The sequence below is a fragment of the Megalops cyprinoides genome, chromosome 5 (genome assembly GCF_013368585.1).
Source record: "Megalops cyprinoides isolate fMegCyp1 chromosome 5, fMegCyp1.pri, whole genome shotgun sequence".
Lineage (NCBI taxonomy): Eukaryota > Metazoa > Chordata > Actinopteri > Elopiformes > Megalopidae > Megalops > Megalops cyprinoides.
In genome coordinates, this window is record NC_050587.1 from 3,681,329 (window position 1) to 3,702,558 (window position 21,230).

Consider the following 21,230-nt stretch of genomic DNA (forward strand, 5'->3'; position numbering starts at 1 on the left):
GAAGTATGTTGTGGTCTTCCATCACTTTCTGTTTCCTTGATGAATCAAAATGAATCAACATGTATGTAAAATCCCATCATCACCTTGGGAAAAGCCAAAGAATGCATTCAGAAGAAGCAGATGCTTGTAAATCTACACAACTCAGGTAATGGATATTAAAAATACATGATCGACTAAGCTCTGTCAGGGCAATAATAAAACTTCAAACACCTGGAACAGTTGTAAATTTGAAAAGACAGGACACAAGCACATATTATCATGCACTTTGAGAAATATACTAATTGAAGGAAAAATGAACCCAAGGCTCACAGTTCCAGAATTACGGTGTTTGGTTGCATCCTGGGGTCTACAAGGCAGCCATCAGATGCCACCTCCATACCCACAGATTATTTGGAAGGGTAGCTTTGGTTGTTGTTCTGCTCATGTCATTGTTTATAGTAGTAATAGTGGGTCACTTCTGTGTAGCAGGGAGTATGAATCCCACTCTGATATGTGAAAAGCATTGGCCAGCTTCCTTGCCAATTATCCTTGCCAGCAATTATGCTAATAATTTTAGAACACATTTTTTGGAATTAATTTTTTTATATTTGATGTATTTTTGTCAATTCCATTGAATTATTAGTAAATTTTACTATTTTCCACGTTAAAAAACTGCAATATGTATCATTGTTTTAATTTTTTCTTCATCTTTATCAAGTGTGCCAATAATTCTGGAGACTGTATTACTGCCATTTTGCCTTGCATGGCTGTGGTATCTAAAGAAAGGCATACATCCATGAAGAGGCAGGTGTGTGGGCCCACTTTCATAAGCTTCCACTTAAAAAGTCAGCCATATTCTCCAGCAGTATCCACACTTACTAACAAACCAGTTGTTGCGTGCATTGCCTCCACCAGATGGTGTATGTTGGCAGTTGTACACATATAAGATCATATATTAGTTTAAATCTTATATTAGTTTCTTATATGTAATTAATACTACCACATGAGAAGAAAGCTTGCAGTTTTTCAGCTTACAGAATTTCACCTCTTCAGGAGTTGACTCAAAAGGAACATTCCTATCTGCAAAGTTATGAGAAGCATAGTGACCATATCGACAGTTTATTTACCTTTGAACACAATATTGAAATTCTTGTGTGTACTTTGCAAACTGGATGACAAATCGGTCTAAGATACTGTGCTACTTGTCAGAAAAAAATGAATTATGTGTGCTGTACATAAACTTCTATCCTCTTAGAGGGAGTGGGTAAAGCTGGGGTTTCCTCTAGAGGAAATCACCAGCTTTTCAACAATTGCCACCCATTGGCACAGGGGGAATTTTGTACAAGCTGTGTATTTCAAAATTTCTGTGCAGCCCCTCCTCCAGGCAGTACATAGTGTTTCCTCAGCGCCCAGCCTTTCCCTGATGTCACATCACTGTGGTGTGGAGGGGGATTCAGAAGTTTGTTTCCCAACTCCAGCAACTAAGTTCTTTACCTCAAAATCCCCCACTTGATACAACATAACTTCTAACATTATCCAGGAAACTAATTTTCTTAAGGTCAGCACAGGTAATCCACAGCCAGTAGACTACTATGAAGTTAATGCATCCACTCATGTACAGTAACTCATTACTGTAAGTGGTTTACTAGAGAGACTTCAATATGTGTATGTTTTCTTCACATGCATTCAAGCTCAGTAAAGATGTGGAACCAGAAAAGGCTGTGAGAATCTAATCAACTGTTTTCTTCACTACAAAGAAGTCATCTAACATTTTACTACTAATGTCCAGACTTATAAAAGGTATTTTATGTAAATAATATACCACAGAGGACCCAAGCCTCATCTGTGGGGCACTCTAGTTCCCACGACAATATGCTCAAATGTGATCATTATTTTGTGTGGCATATTTATTTTCTTAGAGTCTTTTTTCCAAGGCAAACATTGAGAGTTCTGAATTTATTTGAAGTGTATCTTAAGTGTATTTAAGTGTAAATGCTTCATCAAGGATTGTCACACTGATTTAGAAATCAGGCTAGCAAGGCCTGACATACACATTTTCACAATTAACAAGCAGATTACGTTTGTTAAGTTGCAGCTGTGAGGCGAAACATTCACTGTTTGAATACTGATGTAGTAACACTACAGTGATAAAGAATTATATATGTTCTACAAAAACTTATCTAAGACAGACATACCTTGCACAGTTCAATACCTGACTGCACTATATTTCCACATAATCATAATTTAACATTGACAAAAGCTTCCCCTCAGCTCCTGAGTTTCCCTCCCAAAATCAGTTCAACACATCAGGTCCTTGTTTCAGCATAAAAATGTGATCATTTAAAGGCTTCTTGAAGAAGCTGCATAGGACAATATTTCATTGTATTTTGGGTTTTACATATCAGTTCAATTTACATCTGTTAAAATGGTCAGCTGGTCTGACAGCACTGAGAATGAATGTACCCATTCAACCAACTGAAGTGCTTCAAAATCAGTTGGAGAGGTTTAGTAAAAGGGCACTTTACAGAAAAACTCAGGATACTGCTTTTGTTATAATAAGGTACACATTTTGTGCATTTTATTTCAGGGTGAAAAACCTGAAAAAAGGCTGCCACTGTCACTGCCTTAGGCAGTCTCTGCAAAATATAAACAGCAGGCAGAGGAATTCAGTCTACCAGGACATCTAAACCACATGCAAGCAAGCAATGGATTTTTGGAAATCAATAAGGACATCTATAACAGAGATGAGGGGGACAAAAGTCATGGATGTGCACAGCCATTTCACCATTTTCTCCTACTCACAAACCAATCAGATGCCAAAAGCCAAAATCATCTGTGAATTGGGCCCACCAGGGCCATGCAAAGAACACTGCATTTTCCATATACCCTCCAAAATAGTGATGTGTTCAAATACTATAGTGGCTACAAATATGCCCCCCCCCCCAGCTGCCACTCAGGACAACTTGGTTCAGATTTAACTGGCAAGAAAAAAATCAATCACTCAGTGCCAGATCTACTCAGATGGTTTCTGCTCTCTCAACCAACCTTCAAAACACTGCCGTAACACAGACACGTAAAGGTATTCTTCATTGTAACACATACAAGTACTCACTGTCTTAGTACAAGGTTGGTTTTAATCAAGGGAAGACCCAGAGGAGAGATAACCAGCCATGCTGATCACTCACTAATTCAGATCAACTGAATCAACATTCCATCCCAGGGCTGAGAAGTGGAAATTTACCTCACCTCTGAACATGAAGACCATTTGTTTCAAATGTAGTGAAGGAAATTTGCAGAGTAGTGTAACAGCTGCACATGAATGAAAGAATGGTTACAGAAAGCAACATATATAAGGCACTGTGGAACTGACACAATGTGCTGTTCTTACAGCTGAATCAAACAGAAAACAGTATCTGGATATGCTGCTACCTACTTACATGGCAGGCTTACAAAGGCTATTACTTCAATTAGGGTCTCTAATTCCAGATACGATCTAGTCCAGATATAATCCAGTTTTATCCTGCACGACAAGTAACTGGTGTGCCTTTGCATCCATTTCTTGATGTGGACAGGATTCTTTACATCAGAACCAGCAGTACAAACAGACTTGGGAAGTTTTCCTCTCACTTTTTTTCAAGGATAAAATAAGGCATATTTTCTTCATAAAAACAACCAAAGTCCACATAGACATAACCAGTACACAATCACTGGCAGGGAAAATTTTCAGAATCAATGACAAGCTGCCTTGCTTGTCATGAGCCACTTTGTCATATTTAAGCTTCCATAATTTATTTCTTCTTCACAGTCATAAAAAATCACCTTAGAGATTTTGAATTAAAAACACATGTTAAGAATAATGAACATTTGTTAAAACAGGACCATTTCCCTTCACCCTACACCTTCCTTTCATTCAGCAAAGAAATTTATTGGAAGGATTTGATGTCTTTTTGAGCACTCTGGGACAGGAAAAGAACAAGGCCCTCCACATGCTCAGCTTCTGGCCCTTGGCTATTCCAGGACTTCTCGTCCCGGGCAGAACCTGCTGACAGTTCTTTGGAAAGTGCAAGGAAATTGTCTGTGCACCGACAGCCCTATGTGTAGTAGTCCAGCTTGCTCCTGGTGGTTTTGCAGCCCTTCGATGCAAAGACCCTCTCTGCCTTTGGGGAGTAGATCATTTCGTCAGCCACCCGGCCCGCGATTTCCTCGTCCAAGGGTAAGCCCTGAGCCGCCATCTCCGCCAGGGCACACGCGCGGATGTGTCTGCGCTCCAGGGGCAGGAAGGGGATGAAGAAGTCCACCAGGTTCTTATCAATCAGACTGGTGTGCCAGAAGCCACCTGCAGATGCAGAGAGACAGCCAGTGAGAGTGGCGGAAACACAGCATCATGGGAAACCATTTCTTTCATTTCATACATATGAAGAAAGAGGGATCTGTCATGTGAACACTTTTTGTCTGCTTTGTCATAAATACTGTTTAACACATGGGTCATTTAACACATGGGATGTACACATTACCACTGTCAGAGGAAAAATGGATAAGCAGGATCATGAGTTTAGAATGCTGCATGCCAGCTACTGGAACTATTGTTTCATTGGTTCCAGACACATTTTTACTATTCCTGTCAAAGCTGAATCTAAAAATATAAAACTGACCCCAGACAGAGGATGTTACAAGCATTATTAGTTAGACAACATTCAGTGGTGAAAACTCAAACACTTGTTCCAATCCATGCTACATATTTTCAAGGTAACAGGTGACATACTGTTTTTGTTGTTGAAGACCTCCAGAGACAATGCTGCTTCCAGATCCTTCAGCTGTATCTCCTCTCGGTCTTTGCCTTTTAACCAGAAATCCAATGCCACTTGCGAGATGTTCTGCCCACCTGCGTTACTGTGAGGACCCACAAGAATGGATAAGAAATAAATGAAAGCGCATACATGACACTGTAGCTGTAAAGATGCTCTTGGGATTTTACTATTGGATTGCATACAGGCCTCAGTTTAGGGGAACTTTCGCACATTGTTCACTTAACTGCTGGATTCAAGTAGACGGGCGGTTCAGTTTTTTTGGAACTAAATGTCAAATGTCTGACAGTCACATAATTGCACCTGGACACACATGAAATCAAACCAAGACCATTAAAAAGGGGTGTTCTGAGACCATGTGGAAGGGAATTTGATGTGCTTGTTATTTCAGTCCACCTGTTTGTGCATTTGGGTTTAACTGGAAAAAACAACTCAAATGAGGCTGTGGATGCGACAATTTGTGAAGGGCACATGAATATGCAAATTAATTCCAGTTTGAGTGAAAGTGCCCTGTGACAGTTCTTGTGCACTCCTATGGGTTGCCTTTTGAATGCAACAGTGTTGACTAAAACAGTGAAAAGACACTTGTCTCGGTTTTTAAGAACATTCAGGTTTCAAAGACCTATTTGTGACTTTATATCAAACTCTATTCCAAATGCTTCCTGAAAGTTTGTTTCCAAAAAATGCTCACATCTACTCATCTGTGAGAGGATTCTTCTATATCAAGCATTTCATCACAGTCACTGAACTTTTCTGAACACATTAGTCTGTCTCACCTGAGGAAAATGAAAATTGCATGGCGATAGGACACTCCTTCCAGGTTGTCATAGTAATCCAGGTAGGGTTTGATGCTATCGATGAGCCCCAGGGGCATCTTGTCCATCTCATCAAAAATGAACAGGGACCGAGGGCAACTGCTCACATTCCCTTTGATCCATTGTTGCAGCTGGACCTACAGGCACACCACAAAGACAACAGGAAGTGAAGCCATACAAGTTCTTATACGTTTTTCCCTTCATATTACTAAGAAAGGAAGGCATGGTCATGCAACTTTATAGCCTTATTCCCTGATAATCTACCATTGATTAATTCTGCACACTCAGTATGCAAACACAGTCGGGACACGTTTGGGAGTTCAGCTACCATATGCAAGGAATATGATGTTAGGTTACCAACCAAATGGTCCTCAACGGTCATTCAGAATGGCACGTTTTAGACTCTGCTATGTGCTGTGTGGATTGTACTGTGATTTCAGACAGCATGGCTCAGTGGTATCACGTCTTTACTAGCAAAGCCACGTACTTTGTAAGTGTCAATCTGACTTGGATGGGGGAAGTGAGCGGTGGACGTGAACAGGTGGACGTAGTTGCTGGTCATTCCCTTTTTGTAGATGTTGTCGGCGATCAGTTGACTGACGAAGTTCTTCCCTGTCCCTGTGGACCCGTGGAGGGACAGAACCAGCGGCTTTTTCGGGGATTTGTTGTTCATGAATCCAGTGACGCCTTTCAGGACAACCCGCGACGCTATGTGCTGACCGAAGAGCTTCCTCTCCAGGTCTTTTTCCAAACCTTAGGGCCAAACATCCGTGAAAAAAATATCATTTCACTTTGAGGTTTCCAACGTCTGTTGGATTTATCACAGAATGACGGAAATGCTTGTAAGACGGTTAAGTTCGATCTGGGTAGCTAACGGTGCGCATAATAGCATAATAGCACACGACCACGACGATTTATATTAACAACATATATCAACTTTAACTAGCTGGCTACCCCATGTGTTAATAACTAGCTAGCTAACAATTTAGCTTGTCAACCCTCACCCCAGAACATAACTGCAGGAACGTCAGAAATGTAAACATGTCTGGTAGCCATTTCTTCCTAAACTTCGCCAAAGCAACCAATAAACTAGCGTCACCTGTACTTATAGAGAGACGCCATATCATTCACTCACCCGTTGTATTAAAACCAATCCAATCGTCATTACATGTTTCTCGAAAATAATTGTATATTTTCTTCCCCAAAGGATACAGAAAACCCGTTGCTCCGACTATAACTGTCGTTGTGACGGGCTCGAATGCATCGACAAGAACAAACGATATCGAAAGGTAAACAAGTAGTGATTTTCGCATTATGTGCATTGCTAAAGTCTTTTAAAACTCAGCTTTTGACTGTAAAGTAAAATCATCCTCCGTCGTGCAAACGGAGCGGCAGCCTGGGCGCTAGCCAGTTGGCCACTTCCTGGTTGCGTCACTATTGTGCGACACAGGAAGCGGCGCTGGTTTAAACTGGTTTAAATATGTTTCATTGGTGTGTAGACTACCCGGAGAACTAGAGGGAACGGAGGGCAGACTGTGTGTAGGCTACGTAACGAAAACAGGAAGTTCGTTATGCATGGATATAATGATTTTGCGTAACTTTGGCATCAAACAGATCACTGACTACCTAGCAAGCAAGGTATTCCAAATCAATTAATAAATAGATGCTTGCCATTTGATTAAAGTTAGTAGCTGCTAGCTTATTTCCAATTATAGGTAGCACTGATTCGTTCTTCAGAAACCCCACAGAATGTATGCAAACGGATCGAACCAGACATGTATAGCTACAATTTAAATATTTAAGCGCCAACAGTTAGCTCAGTTAAAGGTCCCACCTGATTTGTTAAATGATATCCATTCTTCTCTGCAACACTCGTGGAAGTAATAAAGCACGCCTTGGTAACTGGCGAGGAGGCCGGTGAGAACGGCTGCCATTCCTACGGCGATGCTGGTGCTAATAGGCTCGCCGGCCGCCGTGAGCACCGTGTTCCCCAGCAACAGCAAAACTGGGGCTAGCGGCTGCAATTGCATCTTGGTCAGCTGAGAACCGGAGAGGACCGCAACAGTGTCAGATCCGCTCGCCGGCTGAATATCAAGAATTACAGTCTATCAGTTGGTTAGTTTTTTGAATGAAACTTAAAAAAAACTTCGTCTGATTAGCGTTATCTGTGCCTTTGGTCTTTGTTTAGATAAGCGTTGTGCTACCAAATCTTACATACCAACCACTTAACTAGCTAGCTACAGATAACTAACTTTTCAAATGGTTCGCCAAATAACTAACAAGCCACACTGCTAAATCAATGTTTCAGTGAATACACTCTGTATAAATTATATATAGACTATCTGGAAACACTCTGACGCAATATATGAAGTAGCTGAATCTTTAATACTATTCTGACTAATTATGAAAACTGTCGACCGTTGCACTCCAGGTATCCAGCTGTTCAGAACATTGTTACAATCTAATTTCTCAGTTTCAGTTTCAAAGGAACTAGCAGCCTCCGAGTCAAGAAGGTACTTTGCTGCCACCAACAGCGTCGGAGTGTAAAATACTGCGAAACCTTTTTGTAATTCAGAGACCTGTGCGTTGCCTTGATAATCACCCAATTATCCAATCGTTATCATGACCGTTACCTTGCTTGTTTGTCGAAGAGAATGTCTGAACTCCAATATCACACTGAACCCAGCGCCTCAGGAATGCTGTAATTCATTGTAAACATCCATTACAATGATGTTGTTTTTATGCCCTCCAGCTAGCAGGTTTCTTTTCAGAGACAGAAAATGTATAACGTCTTTGTTCTGTGTCCGTCATTAAATACACAGACTTGGAAAAAAAGTGCCAGAAATAAACAAACAAACAGTGTCAGAAATAATGGACATTTCAAATAAGCGACACAATAGGCAAATTTAGTTGAAAGAGTAGAGGAACCATTAGGTATCATTGCATGGGCCAGTGCTCTTTTGTGTGTGCATTAATGTACGTGTTACTAGGAAGCAGAGGTGGACACCCCGGCTTCAGAAAGTAAAAGTCTTACCACATATTTGTTCTAGCCATTCACTAAACAAGGTGATATCACTAATTAGCTCCTCTACCTGGCTGAAGAGTTGTGCTAATTAAATTCAGCTGTAGTGCATGGGTGGAACAAATACTGTGGCAGACCTGTTTTTGCAGATTGACTTTACTGACTTTGGATTTGTACATGTGAATAATAGGGCCTTTACTTTTACCATTTTACTCTGAGAACTTTTTTGTTGTATATATCAGAAATATGAACAGCATGCCTATTTGCCTTACTTGCTACCGTCTAGTCCCTCATGAAAAGGCTGAAGGTGGTAAAGCCCATGCATGGAGTTCCAGTGTTCCCTGTCACAGTGCTTAGTGAGTGCAGTTCCTGGCATGACTCAGGACCCTCCTCCAGTGTCTACTGGGTTTATGGTCACTGCATAGGATGAGGCAGACCCTGAAACCCTCTTATTGATCAGGGTGGGATTCCCTGTTAGGAAAAAACAGATATAGGCTCAGCAAGTTGCTCTTTCCAGCCATCACTTGCTCATGATACTACCAATGGAGCACTTAAGAGTATTGGGTATAAGTGAGGTGAGCATCAGTTGTCATTTATATCCATGATTGAAATAAGTGCATTTATGATTTTTGTGTATATTTTGTGATTCATTGCAAAACCAAATATTTTAAGTATTTACAATGGTCTTCACCTGTCAGTGAAACATTAAAATCAAAAATTCTTAGGCTGGTCAAAAACAAAACAGCAACTGATGACACTTGTAATTCCTTTTTGAATTGTTGTTGTACATATCAAACATTAAGCTAAATTTGAAGACTATTCATGCATAGATAACATAAGGGATCTCGGAGTTGTTTCTGTCAGTTCTTGAAACCTCAGTTTACACCTACAATATAGATCCAACAATGATGGCTCACCCTCTTTACATTTTGTTCTTTTGACCACCATTTCCAAAAAGAGACACTAGATGGTATGAGAGTGCTGCTTTATTAGTACCTACTATACCAGGTTATGTTAGTCCTGAAAAGCAAGGATAGTTGGCAGGTGCTAATGCTCTTCAGCTTTTGTTCTTGATTTGTAAACTCATTTATTAAAAGTGGTAATATATGTTTGGTAAAAGAAAGTTGTAGCAAGCAAATGTCATTGAATTTGCCTTAAATGGGAACTAAGATAAGAAGAGGAGTCTCAAAGTGAATTTAATCAGAACATTTCAGTCTAGAGAACCCAACTGTTTACAACTGTATGGTTTAAAGTTTATCTCCATGGAGATTCTGCTACGTGCAGAATTTGTTTTCATTGAAAATATATGCCACCAGTTGTAGGCTTGTGACTGCCAGCTCTCCTGTCCTATTGAGTTTAAATACTCAGATGTGACCTCTAAGGTCAGTCTGCAATGCACACAATGCAATGCAGTTAGAGGATTTGTCTGTATTATATCACAGAAGAGAAAAAGACACCAGACACCATTGTAACATCAAGAGAAATGACACCACCTTAGGTGCCCAGTGTAACTGTTCACTGAGTTTTCAGCTCTCCTTTTAATCGTCTTTGATGCAGTGCCCAGACCTGTCCAACTCCTCCTACCTGATATTTCCCTCCTGTGCTGTCAGTGAACTGTGCTGTGCTGCACTCTCAAGGTATGAGCCTGTGCCCAGATTCACTGAGCAAGGAACTCGTTGATCATGTTTTGTATTCTTACAAATATTTTAAAAGCAGTAACTAGAAAGTGTGTGATATCATCTGTCTATCAGAACAATGGAACCTGCTTACAGTTTTATATACTCAAAGGACATAGGACATTACTATGGGATTGAATGTTTAGCTCAGAATTGCTCGAAACTTAGTGAGTCAAGAACAATACATGTTATCATTATCCAATTAAACAACAACAACAATATCAAAATGGCAAGAGAGATAACAAAGAGACAACATTCATCCCTTTGATCCATAACTTTCCTTTAACAGGAACCTCAGCCATTGCAAGAAAAGAACTTGCCTTCAAAGACATGATGGGTAATTATCTCTGAATTATACTTCAATCATGAATGTGTAGTTTATGTATTCCAGACATATTTCTTCCATTCATCTTGTACATCAGGCCTTGTTAGGAGTGCTTATTAGGAAATATGTGATGTTTTTTCTTTGAAAGTCGCCTATTACCTGCAGCACAGTACTGGATGCTGCCAAGAGCTCAGATCTAAGCAGATATCAATGTAGTAATGCGCATAGTTTCCAGAGCTGCGGTGCTGTGTAAATGGCATTGGCCACTTCTCAAGTGTGAATGTGTTGCAATGCTGGAAATCAGACTCAGAGAGAGCGGTGATGGAAAAGAAACCTGGCTCCTGGAACCCAGGAATTTTCATGTGCGCGCATGAGCTTTCATCCTGGTTTCTGATGACTGCTGCAATATTGCTGCCATATCAAGAGAAGCCGCCTGCCAGTTCCAGCAGAACACCAAGGTTCAAGAAGAGTACCACCGAAACAAATGGGCCGGCAAGAAAAAAAAGGGAGGAAAAAAAAACTGGCAGCCTAGTATAACATTAGAGCGGTTATTAGTCATGTTCCCACTCTCTTGTACAGAGGGGTAATTATAAATCACAGCCTACAGATGCACTCTGGGTAGAGCTTTCTTCCCCCATGCAGAGCCCGGTCTATGGAATGAGATATGGACTAAGAAAGACTATGGCACTAGATTATTACCTCACCTCTGGGAAATGAGAGCATACTAAAACCGTGTAGTGAAGACAGATTTCTCATTATTTTTCTCTTGGTGGTGAAAGCAGTGTCTCTCTTGCTTTTATTAAGCTTGTAGTCACAATAATCTGCAGAACTAATTTAGGTGGCCATCGAGTTGACGTTTCTGCTCCATAAACTCTTGTAAATATAGTAAATATTCTGGTGTCCACAGAATGAACCGATGTCAACATAGCTGTGGAGCTGTAACTCTCTATGCTCTCTCTTGACCGCCCCTTCTCATAAGAGCCCCTTTTTCACTGTTATTCTTCAGTGTAAAAACTACATGCTTTGGAGTGTGAGATAGAGGCTCTCCAGAGTACTAATGCACTAATTTTTGGCTCCCCATGCGAAGGTAACACAGTACTGCTTGACATTTATTGAAAAATATATTCCCCATGTTTTGGCTTTGATTTTTTGACAAGCATAACTTTTTCATGAGGGTATAGCAAAAGTCAGGATGGACATACAACATGTTCCTGATGTCTGACACAAATATGAGACAACAGCATGCAAACACCACCATCAGCATTAGTCCATGTGCAGTCAAAGATTGGCAACATTATATAACTCAACATGTTTTGTATTTAGCATTTAGATTGTATTAAATCTATCCAGGCCGTTTTATATATTACAAAATGCAGAAATAATAAACAAATATGCAATGCAGGTACCTAAAAATAATGCTCATTCAAAGTATACATACAGTACTAGTGATGTTTCACTTTGATTCAATGGAAAGGGGGTCAGCTTTATTCAGTGAGCAGTACAGATTTAGACTTTTGGTTTAGTTCAGTTCAGGTCTGGTACTTTTGCACTGCAGACCAGAAATATTGGCGGTCCATGACTGTGCTGCATGTAGCCTAAGAGTGCCATACAGTAAGGTCAAGCAAAGTTAAAGAAAGACTCAGAGATGACTGCTGCACATTGATCAATGCGCGAATAATTACCAAGGATTATGTTTTTGTTGAGATGTTGAGAGTGAAGAATCTGCATTATTACTGATGAAAGGCGGGGATGTGATCAATCAACAAGAGTTGCACTTAATGGCAGAAAACAATAACAGATGCCGAAGTGAAGCTGGAATCTGTTCCCAAAGCTTCCTGTGGGTGGCTCTGTCTAATTGGAGCTCTGCCACCAACATCGACTGCCTGTCCTGGCCACTCTAACCACAACAGTGGCTGTCTACGTGACATGGTGCCAGCAGCACCTGGGGTGGTCTCCCATACGCCTGTGTCTGAGGACAAATAAGGCACCCAGCCACAGAGAGGGGGAGCCCCATAGCCCGTGCTCCACTGATTCCAGGAGAACGACGAGAGCTAAACGGCCTGTGATTTATGGGGCTTTCTCTGTATGAACCAAACCCAAGTCTGTTTTTCAGGCGCGGTTTATGTTTTCCTCCCATAGTTTGAAAAAAAAACTGCCAAAACCCAGGAACCACATGGCTCAGACACCCAAGTTTATTAATGCACATGCAAGTTATTAATGCAAGTCATTTCACGGGGATGCATTGCCTGGGATTGGAGTAGACAGGCAGCCATCGCTCAGCTGTTGTTTAACCTAAATCTTGAACCCCATGCTTCAAAAAAATCATGTAGCTGCTGTTTTTTATGCCAGTAAAGGTGTACTACCCATGACCCGGGACATCTTTGGTTTCATTTCCCCCTGGGCCATCCTATGAAGTATTTCTATTTTAAGGGGGTAAAGGGGTCTGGTTTATAGAAACCAAATGTTTTGCTGCCAAACCTCCCCCTGGCTGTGAGGGGTTTTAATGTAGGTCAGAAGCTGAGCCCGAGACACTTCTTGCCGCCGATCCCAGTGCTGGGCCCATTGTCATGCCTGGTTAGACTGCTCAGGTGGAAAACTCCACCCCAGCCTGTGATGTGTGATTCTCTTTCCTTCCCTGGGGTATGCAGTGCCACTAACAGAGAAGTGGGGTACATAGTGGGACTGACAGAGAGATGGAGTATACAGTGTAAGTAAAAGAGAGATGGAGTATATAGTGTTACTGACAGAGAGATGGGGTATACAGTCCACCTGACAACCAGAGAGATGGGCTATACAGTCCACCTGACTATTAGAGAGAGGCAAGAGGAGGAGACAGTGTGTATACAGGTTTAAAAGAAAGTTGGAGTTAGAGCATACTGTTTGAATTGATGGCATATACAAGTTGAGCAAAAGTAGTACATTACTGTAGACAGAACATTACTGTAGATGGTCTTTACCAAATGTATATACTGTGAATAGTCATTGCCAGCTACCTCTCTGCACCCTCAAATCCACAAGATAAGGTAAGACACAGTGGTCTGTGTCTCAAGAAAAATAATAAGAAGAAGCAGATGTGAGCCAGACCGGAACAAGCTGCTACCCAGTGGTATTCATGAATTTGTTGTCAAGGAAATGATTGCACCTTTTCCTGGGTTCATCAGCAAACAAAGAACGGGGAAAGTTTGAGGAATGGCCTACTGCTTGCTGCCTGGTATCTCCAGTGAGACTTCGTCTTGTTTCCGACGGAAAACCTTTGACACGTTTACAGATCTTCTGGGGGGAAATAACTGTACAGAAAATGTCCAAAAAAACATCACTAACCACACTAGCCACACTAAAACAGCCATACGGTCTGTTTTTCATGCCAAAGATGAGCAGGCTGCTCCTTCAGTCTTGCTTCTGTGTGCTGTAGCAAAACAAGGACCCTGAAGCATTTGTATTTTGTTGATTTTGCTCTGTCTTCACCTGGCCCTGACTAATGTTGACATGTAACTAGACCTGTTCGTTACACAATCTGCTTGTGCAAGGGGGAACAGTGGCTTTCAATCAATCCCGAAAGGCAGGTGAACAAGAAGAGGGAATAAATCAAAATCTTCAAGGTAACAGGACTCTGGATTTGGTCCATAGCACAGAATTGCACTATAGAAACGGGTAAATCTGTTATCAGGAGCCTGCCTGCGGGTGGGATAACAAAAAAGCCTCTTTTTTTTCTTCACTGCCTGACAACCAACTGTAAGGCTGCTTTTGTGATACACAGGGCGAGTGGTATTAATTATGGTCAGAGTTTAGGAACTGTGCTGCATTCCCCTATCCCCTCAGAGGGCACAGGGTAATGAGAGCAGCATCCACTGACAAAGAGCAGAACTTCTTGCAGGCAGAGATAACAGAAGAATAAGGGATTTGGTTTCCTTTGACAGAGCAAAGCTGCCTGGGCACAGAAAGCTGAGACGGCACATCGCAACACGAGTTCATTTCCATCAGCTCTTGGCAGTGTCTGCCTGTGTTATCCAAGAGATCTCCAAAAACACTGACCAGCTTTGAAAAATAAACACACCTTTTCTTAAAGAGGCCACTGGACATGTTTTCAGGAGGGGAGGGGGTGATGTAAAACTAGAATTACTTACAAGTGAGCAATTTCCATTATTTTCGTGGATACAATTTGTGTTGCCAAGATGTATATTTCATTCATTACTAGCTTCAATTTTTATAGGAATCTTTATCCAAAGTTTAGGCATTTTTGCCTCAAAATGTATTTGTGTCTGAATTGAACATGTGTTTTCATTCTTTCCAATGTTGAGGATCAGGAATGTTAAAGAGAAAGCAATCAGAGACCTTGATTGGACACCCCTAACTTAAAGGTTTGTGCAGTCTAAAGTACAGCCAATTTGAGAAAAAATGGCAAACAATAATGAGTAGTGAGATAAATTATATCTTTCAGTATCGATTTTCATCTACATCCTTATCTGAAGTGGAGACATTTTGGGACTAAAAATGTGTTTTGGGGTTATATTGCCAAATGACACAATGGGAAAAATAGCTCTCTTTACTGTAAATGACCCCAGAGAGAGCATGACACTTAGATCACTCCTAAAAAATCATCAACATCCTAAGCATTGAATCTGTATTGTGCAGAGCTGGACAGCTAATAAACTCTTCTAAATTCTCTCTCTCTCTCTCTCTCCCTCTCTCTGCCCAAAGCTTGCACAGACAGCATCTATCACTCCAGACAGCTAAAAAATGTATTGAAAGGCAGATGTCAACAAAGTCTGAGCCCCATTGAGAAGTTCCTGAATTATGTGCACTTTCGCCTCTCTGTGGCTGTGGTCGGAAATCCAGTCATATTAGCAGTAATCCGGGGCTCCTCTCATTCCATAAGGCTCTGTTTTTCCCCACCTGTCAGCCATCTTTCAGCCAGAGGGGCATGGAGGTGCCCCAGAGTTGTGAAAGATCAGAACTCATAAATTATCCTGAGCATCTTTTCATCATCAGCTCTCTCAGGCTCATGCCCAGCATGCCTCCCATCTCCTGTCTTCCCCAGCCTCCTCCTGGCCTCCCATCCTCACTTCACCTGCTGCTGAGTTTAAACCAGGTTACCACCAGTCATCTGCAGAGGGCCAGCATCAGTTAAGGTAGGGGATTCCATCTATCTATCTGGTTCAAGTTGCTTTCATTATTACTGTCAGAAATAACATATGCCTGATATGATACCACTTATATACTTTGATCAATGTGTATTTTCTTGGCTTCCCCCAGTCAAGCCATCGGTATGGGTGGATCAGTGGTGGCGGGTGAGCTGGAAACAGGGGAAGCCCGAACACTACCTTTAAATCTATCATTACTTTCAACCTGTTCCCCTTTATCCTCCTTGATTAACAATAAAACCCCCAAATTATTATGCTCACGAAACACTGCAGATTGTCTGAAATTTATGTGCTATTGCGAAAGCTACAGCATGAGATTGTTTAATTAACAAGGATGGCATTTATCAATTTAAATTACATTAAATGCTCATGACACATCACAGCTTTTGCAAGCACACAAACTACAGACAATCTGCAGTGTTTTGCAAGCATAATCATTTATTCTAATTACGCAATTGGTGTTGATTATTCTGTGAATTATTTGTTTTATTGTTAATCAAGGAGGATAAAGGGGAACAGGTTGAAAGTAATGATAGATTTAAAGGTAGTGTACGGGTTTCCCCTGTTTACAGCTCACCCGCCACCACTGGAGTGGATAGAGGATTGTTAGTTTCAGAGTAGTGAATTATGGAATGAATGAGGATGTGTGAGAAAGAAATAGAAAATGATATTTTATTGTTTTTTTGTGTGTGTGTGTGTGTGTGTGTGTGTGTATGTGAGAGTGTGAGGATGCCCTGGAGAGGGAGAAAGGGAGTGGTGTCAGTTCAATCTACATGGATTTAGAAAGAGGTTAATCCCTAACTTCACTGTTTCAGGGCCTCGTTGGATCAGACATCATTGTTTAGAACAATGATGGAGAGTTGTTTCTCTTTGAAACCCAGTTGAGTCTCTTTGAAAATGACAACGGACCTAAGCCCTTCTTTGGTATTAATTCTGTCTGCACTGGAGAGCTGGCAGAGCATGACAGAGATTTTAAAGTGTTTATGAAAGATAAGAGAAAATGAATGTATGGGATATGGCTCTTTTGGTTAATGATGAGTATAAATGTAGTTTCTGAGGCTCTTACAGCCTGTTGAAGTGCCTCTGGGTATGTGAACATAGAATCTTCTCAAGATGTTGAAGAAGGTGCTGTATGCTGACAGCCGAGTGTCAGTTACCCAGAGCGTGACAGTTCTAGGCACCACCTCAAAAGCAGTTCAAACAAGGAACAAAAACTCAGTGAGTGACTGTTACTCTGGTCATTTAACATGGTGTGGCTTACCTGGATGCTGGGCCAATGTCTAGTGCTGTCGTTTCATACAACAATGTATACTCTACAATTTAACATGTGTACATGAGAACAGAAGAAAAGCAGGTGTCTTACTTTCCTCATCACATACGGGTTGAATAAGGCCACATACTGTAACATTACCGCTGAAAGCATGGGTCAGGCTAACTTGGCTGAATGTGCGCAGTGGTACTTTGAACATCAAAGGCATAACCCCTCCCTCTACCCCCCACTGTTCCAGAAGCCTATTCCCAGGAGACTCTTCCACATTTTGGGTAGAGTGGTAGGGTTCTAACATCATCAATTTCGGTTCAATCTTTTGGAGACTTTGTGGAGGGTGGGGGCAGGGAGCTCAGCACCCTTATCCTCCAGTCTGTAGCACAAGCACAGGGAGGCTGTGCCTAGCATCCCAGCCCTGTAAGTCAATCTACCCCAGGCAAACTCTCAGACACAGTCACCCTGGCGTCCACCTGCAAACCCCCCCGCCCCCCGGTCAAGCGAGAGAGAAGGGAATGTCCTCAAAATACACCATCAGACTGAACTTATCTACTTAGTTTTCCATCACACTATTATCTTTCCTGATTCAAAATATCCTGGGGGGATATATACGTGATACTACAAGCTGTCCATTACTGTGCACAGGAGACATTTTAGATGTGATCCCTAAATGTTGTGTGTGCGTGAGCATAATGTGGTCCATTATACATGAGGTTGACATCAGTAGATGGGCATGCTTAATTCATAATGAAAACATTTGACGAATCAATATAATCATATTATATTGATTATTATTATTATTTTATTTTTCAAGTACATAACCTGGGTAATATCCCTTCAATCAATACCTTAACCCCCTTGATCACATTTTATTTCATCTCTTAATTTGTTTCCATGGTAATGTCCTTATTATTACCTTTTGGATTGCACATCAAAGCTATGTTTTATTTAAAAACAGGATTGTGAACTAGCAACTGTTCAACAAGCTATTCTTAGATGTGGTAGTTAAGAGCACAGGTTAGCATTGAGCTCCACTCCCAGATGTGTATTGTGGTATTGTTCCCTTTCTTGACCTGTAGGTGGCAGGAATCAACCTTATGCATTGTGCATATAAAAAGGGGAATTGCTTTTTTTTGGTCAGAACAATGTTTTGTGCAAAACACAACAGAGCAACTAAAACCATGGCAACTCATGTTACATACAAACAATACAAGATAAAAATTATGATAATGGTTCACCAGTTACCACAGATTTTGCAATTTTATTTTTGTATGTTTTTTTCATGATCTGCATTACACTTCTTACTCAAAATGCCATTTGAACATAAAGAATCCATAAATCCTAACAAAAACCTGCTGATTCAGCAACAATCCCTTCTCAGTGCTTTTGAAAGAAAGGTGGCTGTCAATTCTGCCTCTGCAGGGAGTGGCACTGAATCTGGTGTGTTTTGGCTGTTTTTAATCATCTGTCAAAGAACCCACATGAAGAAAGCCACTTGACTCAATGACATGACAAGCCATCAAATATGTTTGTAAAGCAATGATGGGGAAAAGAATAGAAATCCGAAAGTTTTGACTTTTTGACATTTACGTTACATTTATTCATTTGGCAGACGCTTTTATCCAAAGCGACTTACAAGTGAGGTACAATACAACACAAGCAAAAAACCATATGGAGTCAACAATATTAGAACCACCACAGGTTTCAATGGTTAGCCAGGCAAGGTTAGAACTAGCAGATAAAGCTAACCAGTGCGCTGAACCATTAGATTACATTTTTTTAATATAATTTTGTTTTATTGTTTAGTAGGAAACAGTTTGAGACATGAGAAGTTCCTTTAGGGGGAAGTGTTTCAGGTGCTCAGGTGAGCACCTGAAACTGTGGAAGTTTCTGTGGAAACTGTGGAAGAACTGTGTCTTCAGATGCTTCTTGAAGACAGAGAGGGATTCAGCTGAATGGATGAAGTGTGGAAGTTCATTCCAATATTAGGGGACAACAGAGGAGAAAGTCCTGGATAGTGATTTTTTGCAACTATATCAGTCATCCACTGCTGTGTGCATCACACAAGAGAGTTACAGAGCTCTTGCACAGCGATACACGAGCTCTTGTGTTTTTAGAACAAGAATGATTTGTCACATGATTTCATTAATTGTGTCTTGCTCTATTGCCTGGATAGCTGACTAGAATGTTTTCATTTCTAATTGATTAATGGACATTTCTAATGTACTAATGGCTACATAATTAACATTTTACCTTTTGCATTTTTCCACATAAGCATATTATTTAAGCGGCAACATTTGGAAAGTAAGGTGCTACTTGCAATCTAGTGTTCAAAGAGAACATATAAATTAAATACACAGCATTTGATTTTAGTCATTAGCTGAATTATTTTCATTTTGCCTACTTTGAAGGACAGAATTACAGTTACCCCAGTCTGTTAAATGCCCCCCAATTTGCCAAATGAGTATTAAGTGGATTTTTCTCAAACTATATCTTCACTGCATCTATCATTACAGAACAGAATCCTATGTACTATCTGGACAATGCTGATTAAGCATTCATTCCCAGGGCCAGCAGGGATACAAAAGCTCGTCTTTACCGCTGTTTAATGATCAATAGTTTGCTCTGTTTGCTTTTCATTCTTCAGTTTGCTATCCTGCCACTCCAGAGAGCACATACAATCACCTTTCCTGCCACTCCAGCGCATACTCCCAATAGACTTTCCTGCTGCTCTGGACCACACCGCCAATAGTCTTTCCCACCACTCAAAACCACACCCCCAATAGTCTTTCCTGCCATCCCAGACCACACCCCTAATGGTCTCTACTATCACTCCGGAGCACTTCTCCAATAGTCTTTATTGTTGTTTGTGTGCCAGGGGATGAGTGTGCCCGACCCTTGACCCCAACTGATGGACAGGTCTAGGGGTAGGAGGAGAGGGAGGAGAGGTCAACTGGGAGATCTGAAAAGGGACGCTTCTCTCCCTCACCTCTGCCACTCCTGGAATCCTGCCTCAGATGTCCACTTCCACAGCCTCAGCCGCTAATCTGGAATCAAACAGAGACCACTCCAGCTACAAACAGGACCCCTTCTGAGGTTGACCTGGCTCCCACTCAGACAGAATGCATTCCTCTGAAGTCAAGAATGTGCAAATCTGGTGGATGGGGGGGGGAGGATTGTCCCTTTACCAGCACGTTATCACTCACGTGGGGTTTTCTTCCACCCCTCATTCAGAATAAACACTTAACAGTGTTGGGGTTGGCCATGGAACTGACATGTCTTTCTCCACAAAGCATTGATGCCTCCCAAGAAATTTCCTTCTATGTGTGCGTGCTTCTGGCTGGATAGCTCCTACTGTCCTGTCCTCTGCGCAAAATACAGATATCCCTCCACATGCAGCACTCTTACCCCCACGACTGGAAAGACTGAAGAAACAGCAGTATTTCAACCACTATGTCTTTTTCCTCACAAGCTATAGGCAAGCAATAAACAATAAATCTTGAAACTGCTTTTGAATTGTAAGTATAGTTACTCCAAGTGCAGACCAAATGTGATTGTCACATTCTAGACATCACCACTGTACATGAATTGCCTTTGATGCAGTTTGCATTCAGATTCAGTGCATTTATGTTGACAGCAACACTAAATCAAAAGTACAGGTTAAAGTCACTCTCTAATGTTGTATAATTAACCCTGTAATTAGACAATTACAGAGTAATTGTCTTCCAGGGTACTGAAAGTTTAAAATGAATATCATTTCTCATTCTTCAGAATGTATTATGGGACTTCGTACTTGATTTCAGGATCATCCACAGATAGGACAAACGGCATCATAGAGTTAAACTGCATATTTTTGTTTGTGATACCCATGCACACCAGCAGAGGGAGATCAGATCTTCAGTCTTCAGAATTATGTACAAGCCTATCATCTTAGTATTTTCTGCTTTACAAAGGTATGTCTTTCTGTGATATTTAAGATTTTTTTCCTTGGTTGGGGGGGGGGGGGGGGGGGGGGGTTCACAGACTTCTGGAAGTCTTGTTGCTATGGTAGATTGAAGTTTTCAGAAAAAGTAGTATGAAAATCTAAATGTCTTCCAGACCTCTTCCAGACTTCAGCTGTTACTGGAATTACTGAACTCCTGCTACAGCGTTGTCTGATTTCTGCATACACTGATCTGGAGACAGATCGTGCTCCCAGAGTGT

At 41.1% G+C, this 21,230-nt stretch overlaps 1 protein-coding gene across 2 annotated transcripts; it reads right to left on the reverse strand.

Moving 5' to 3' along the window:
• Nucleotides 1–2,591: 2,591 nt before the first annotated feature.
• On the reverse strand, nucleotides 2,592–7,996 carry tor1 (torsin family 1). 2 transcript variants are annotated; one of them, XM_036529174.1, is made up of 5 exons: nucleotides 7,434–7,996; nucleotides 6,087–6,352; nucleotides 5,561–5,736; nucleotides 4,742–4,869; nucleotides 2,592–4,315 (listed from the first exon to the last, which is right to left on the reverse strand). In XM_036529174.1, the coding sequence occupies exons 1-5, from the start codon at nucleotides 7,627–7,629 to the stop codon at nucleotides 4,071–4,073; spliced, it is 1,011 nt and encodes a 336-aa protein (XP_036385067.1). In that variant the 5' UTR covers nucleotides 7,630–7,996; the 3' UTR covers nucleotides 2,592–4,070. The 2 variants fall into 2 exon arrangements, with proteins under 2 accessions (XP_036385067.1, XP_036385068.1); XM_036529175.1 differs by lacking the exon at nucleotides 7,434–7,996 and adding an exon at nucleotides 6,735–7,081.
• Between the last annotated feature and the right edge of the window lie 13,234 nt (nucleotides 7,997–21,230).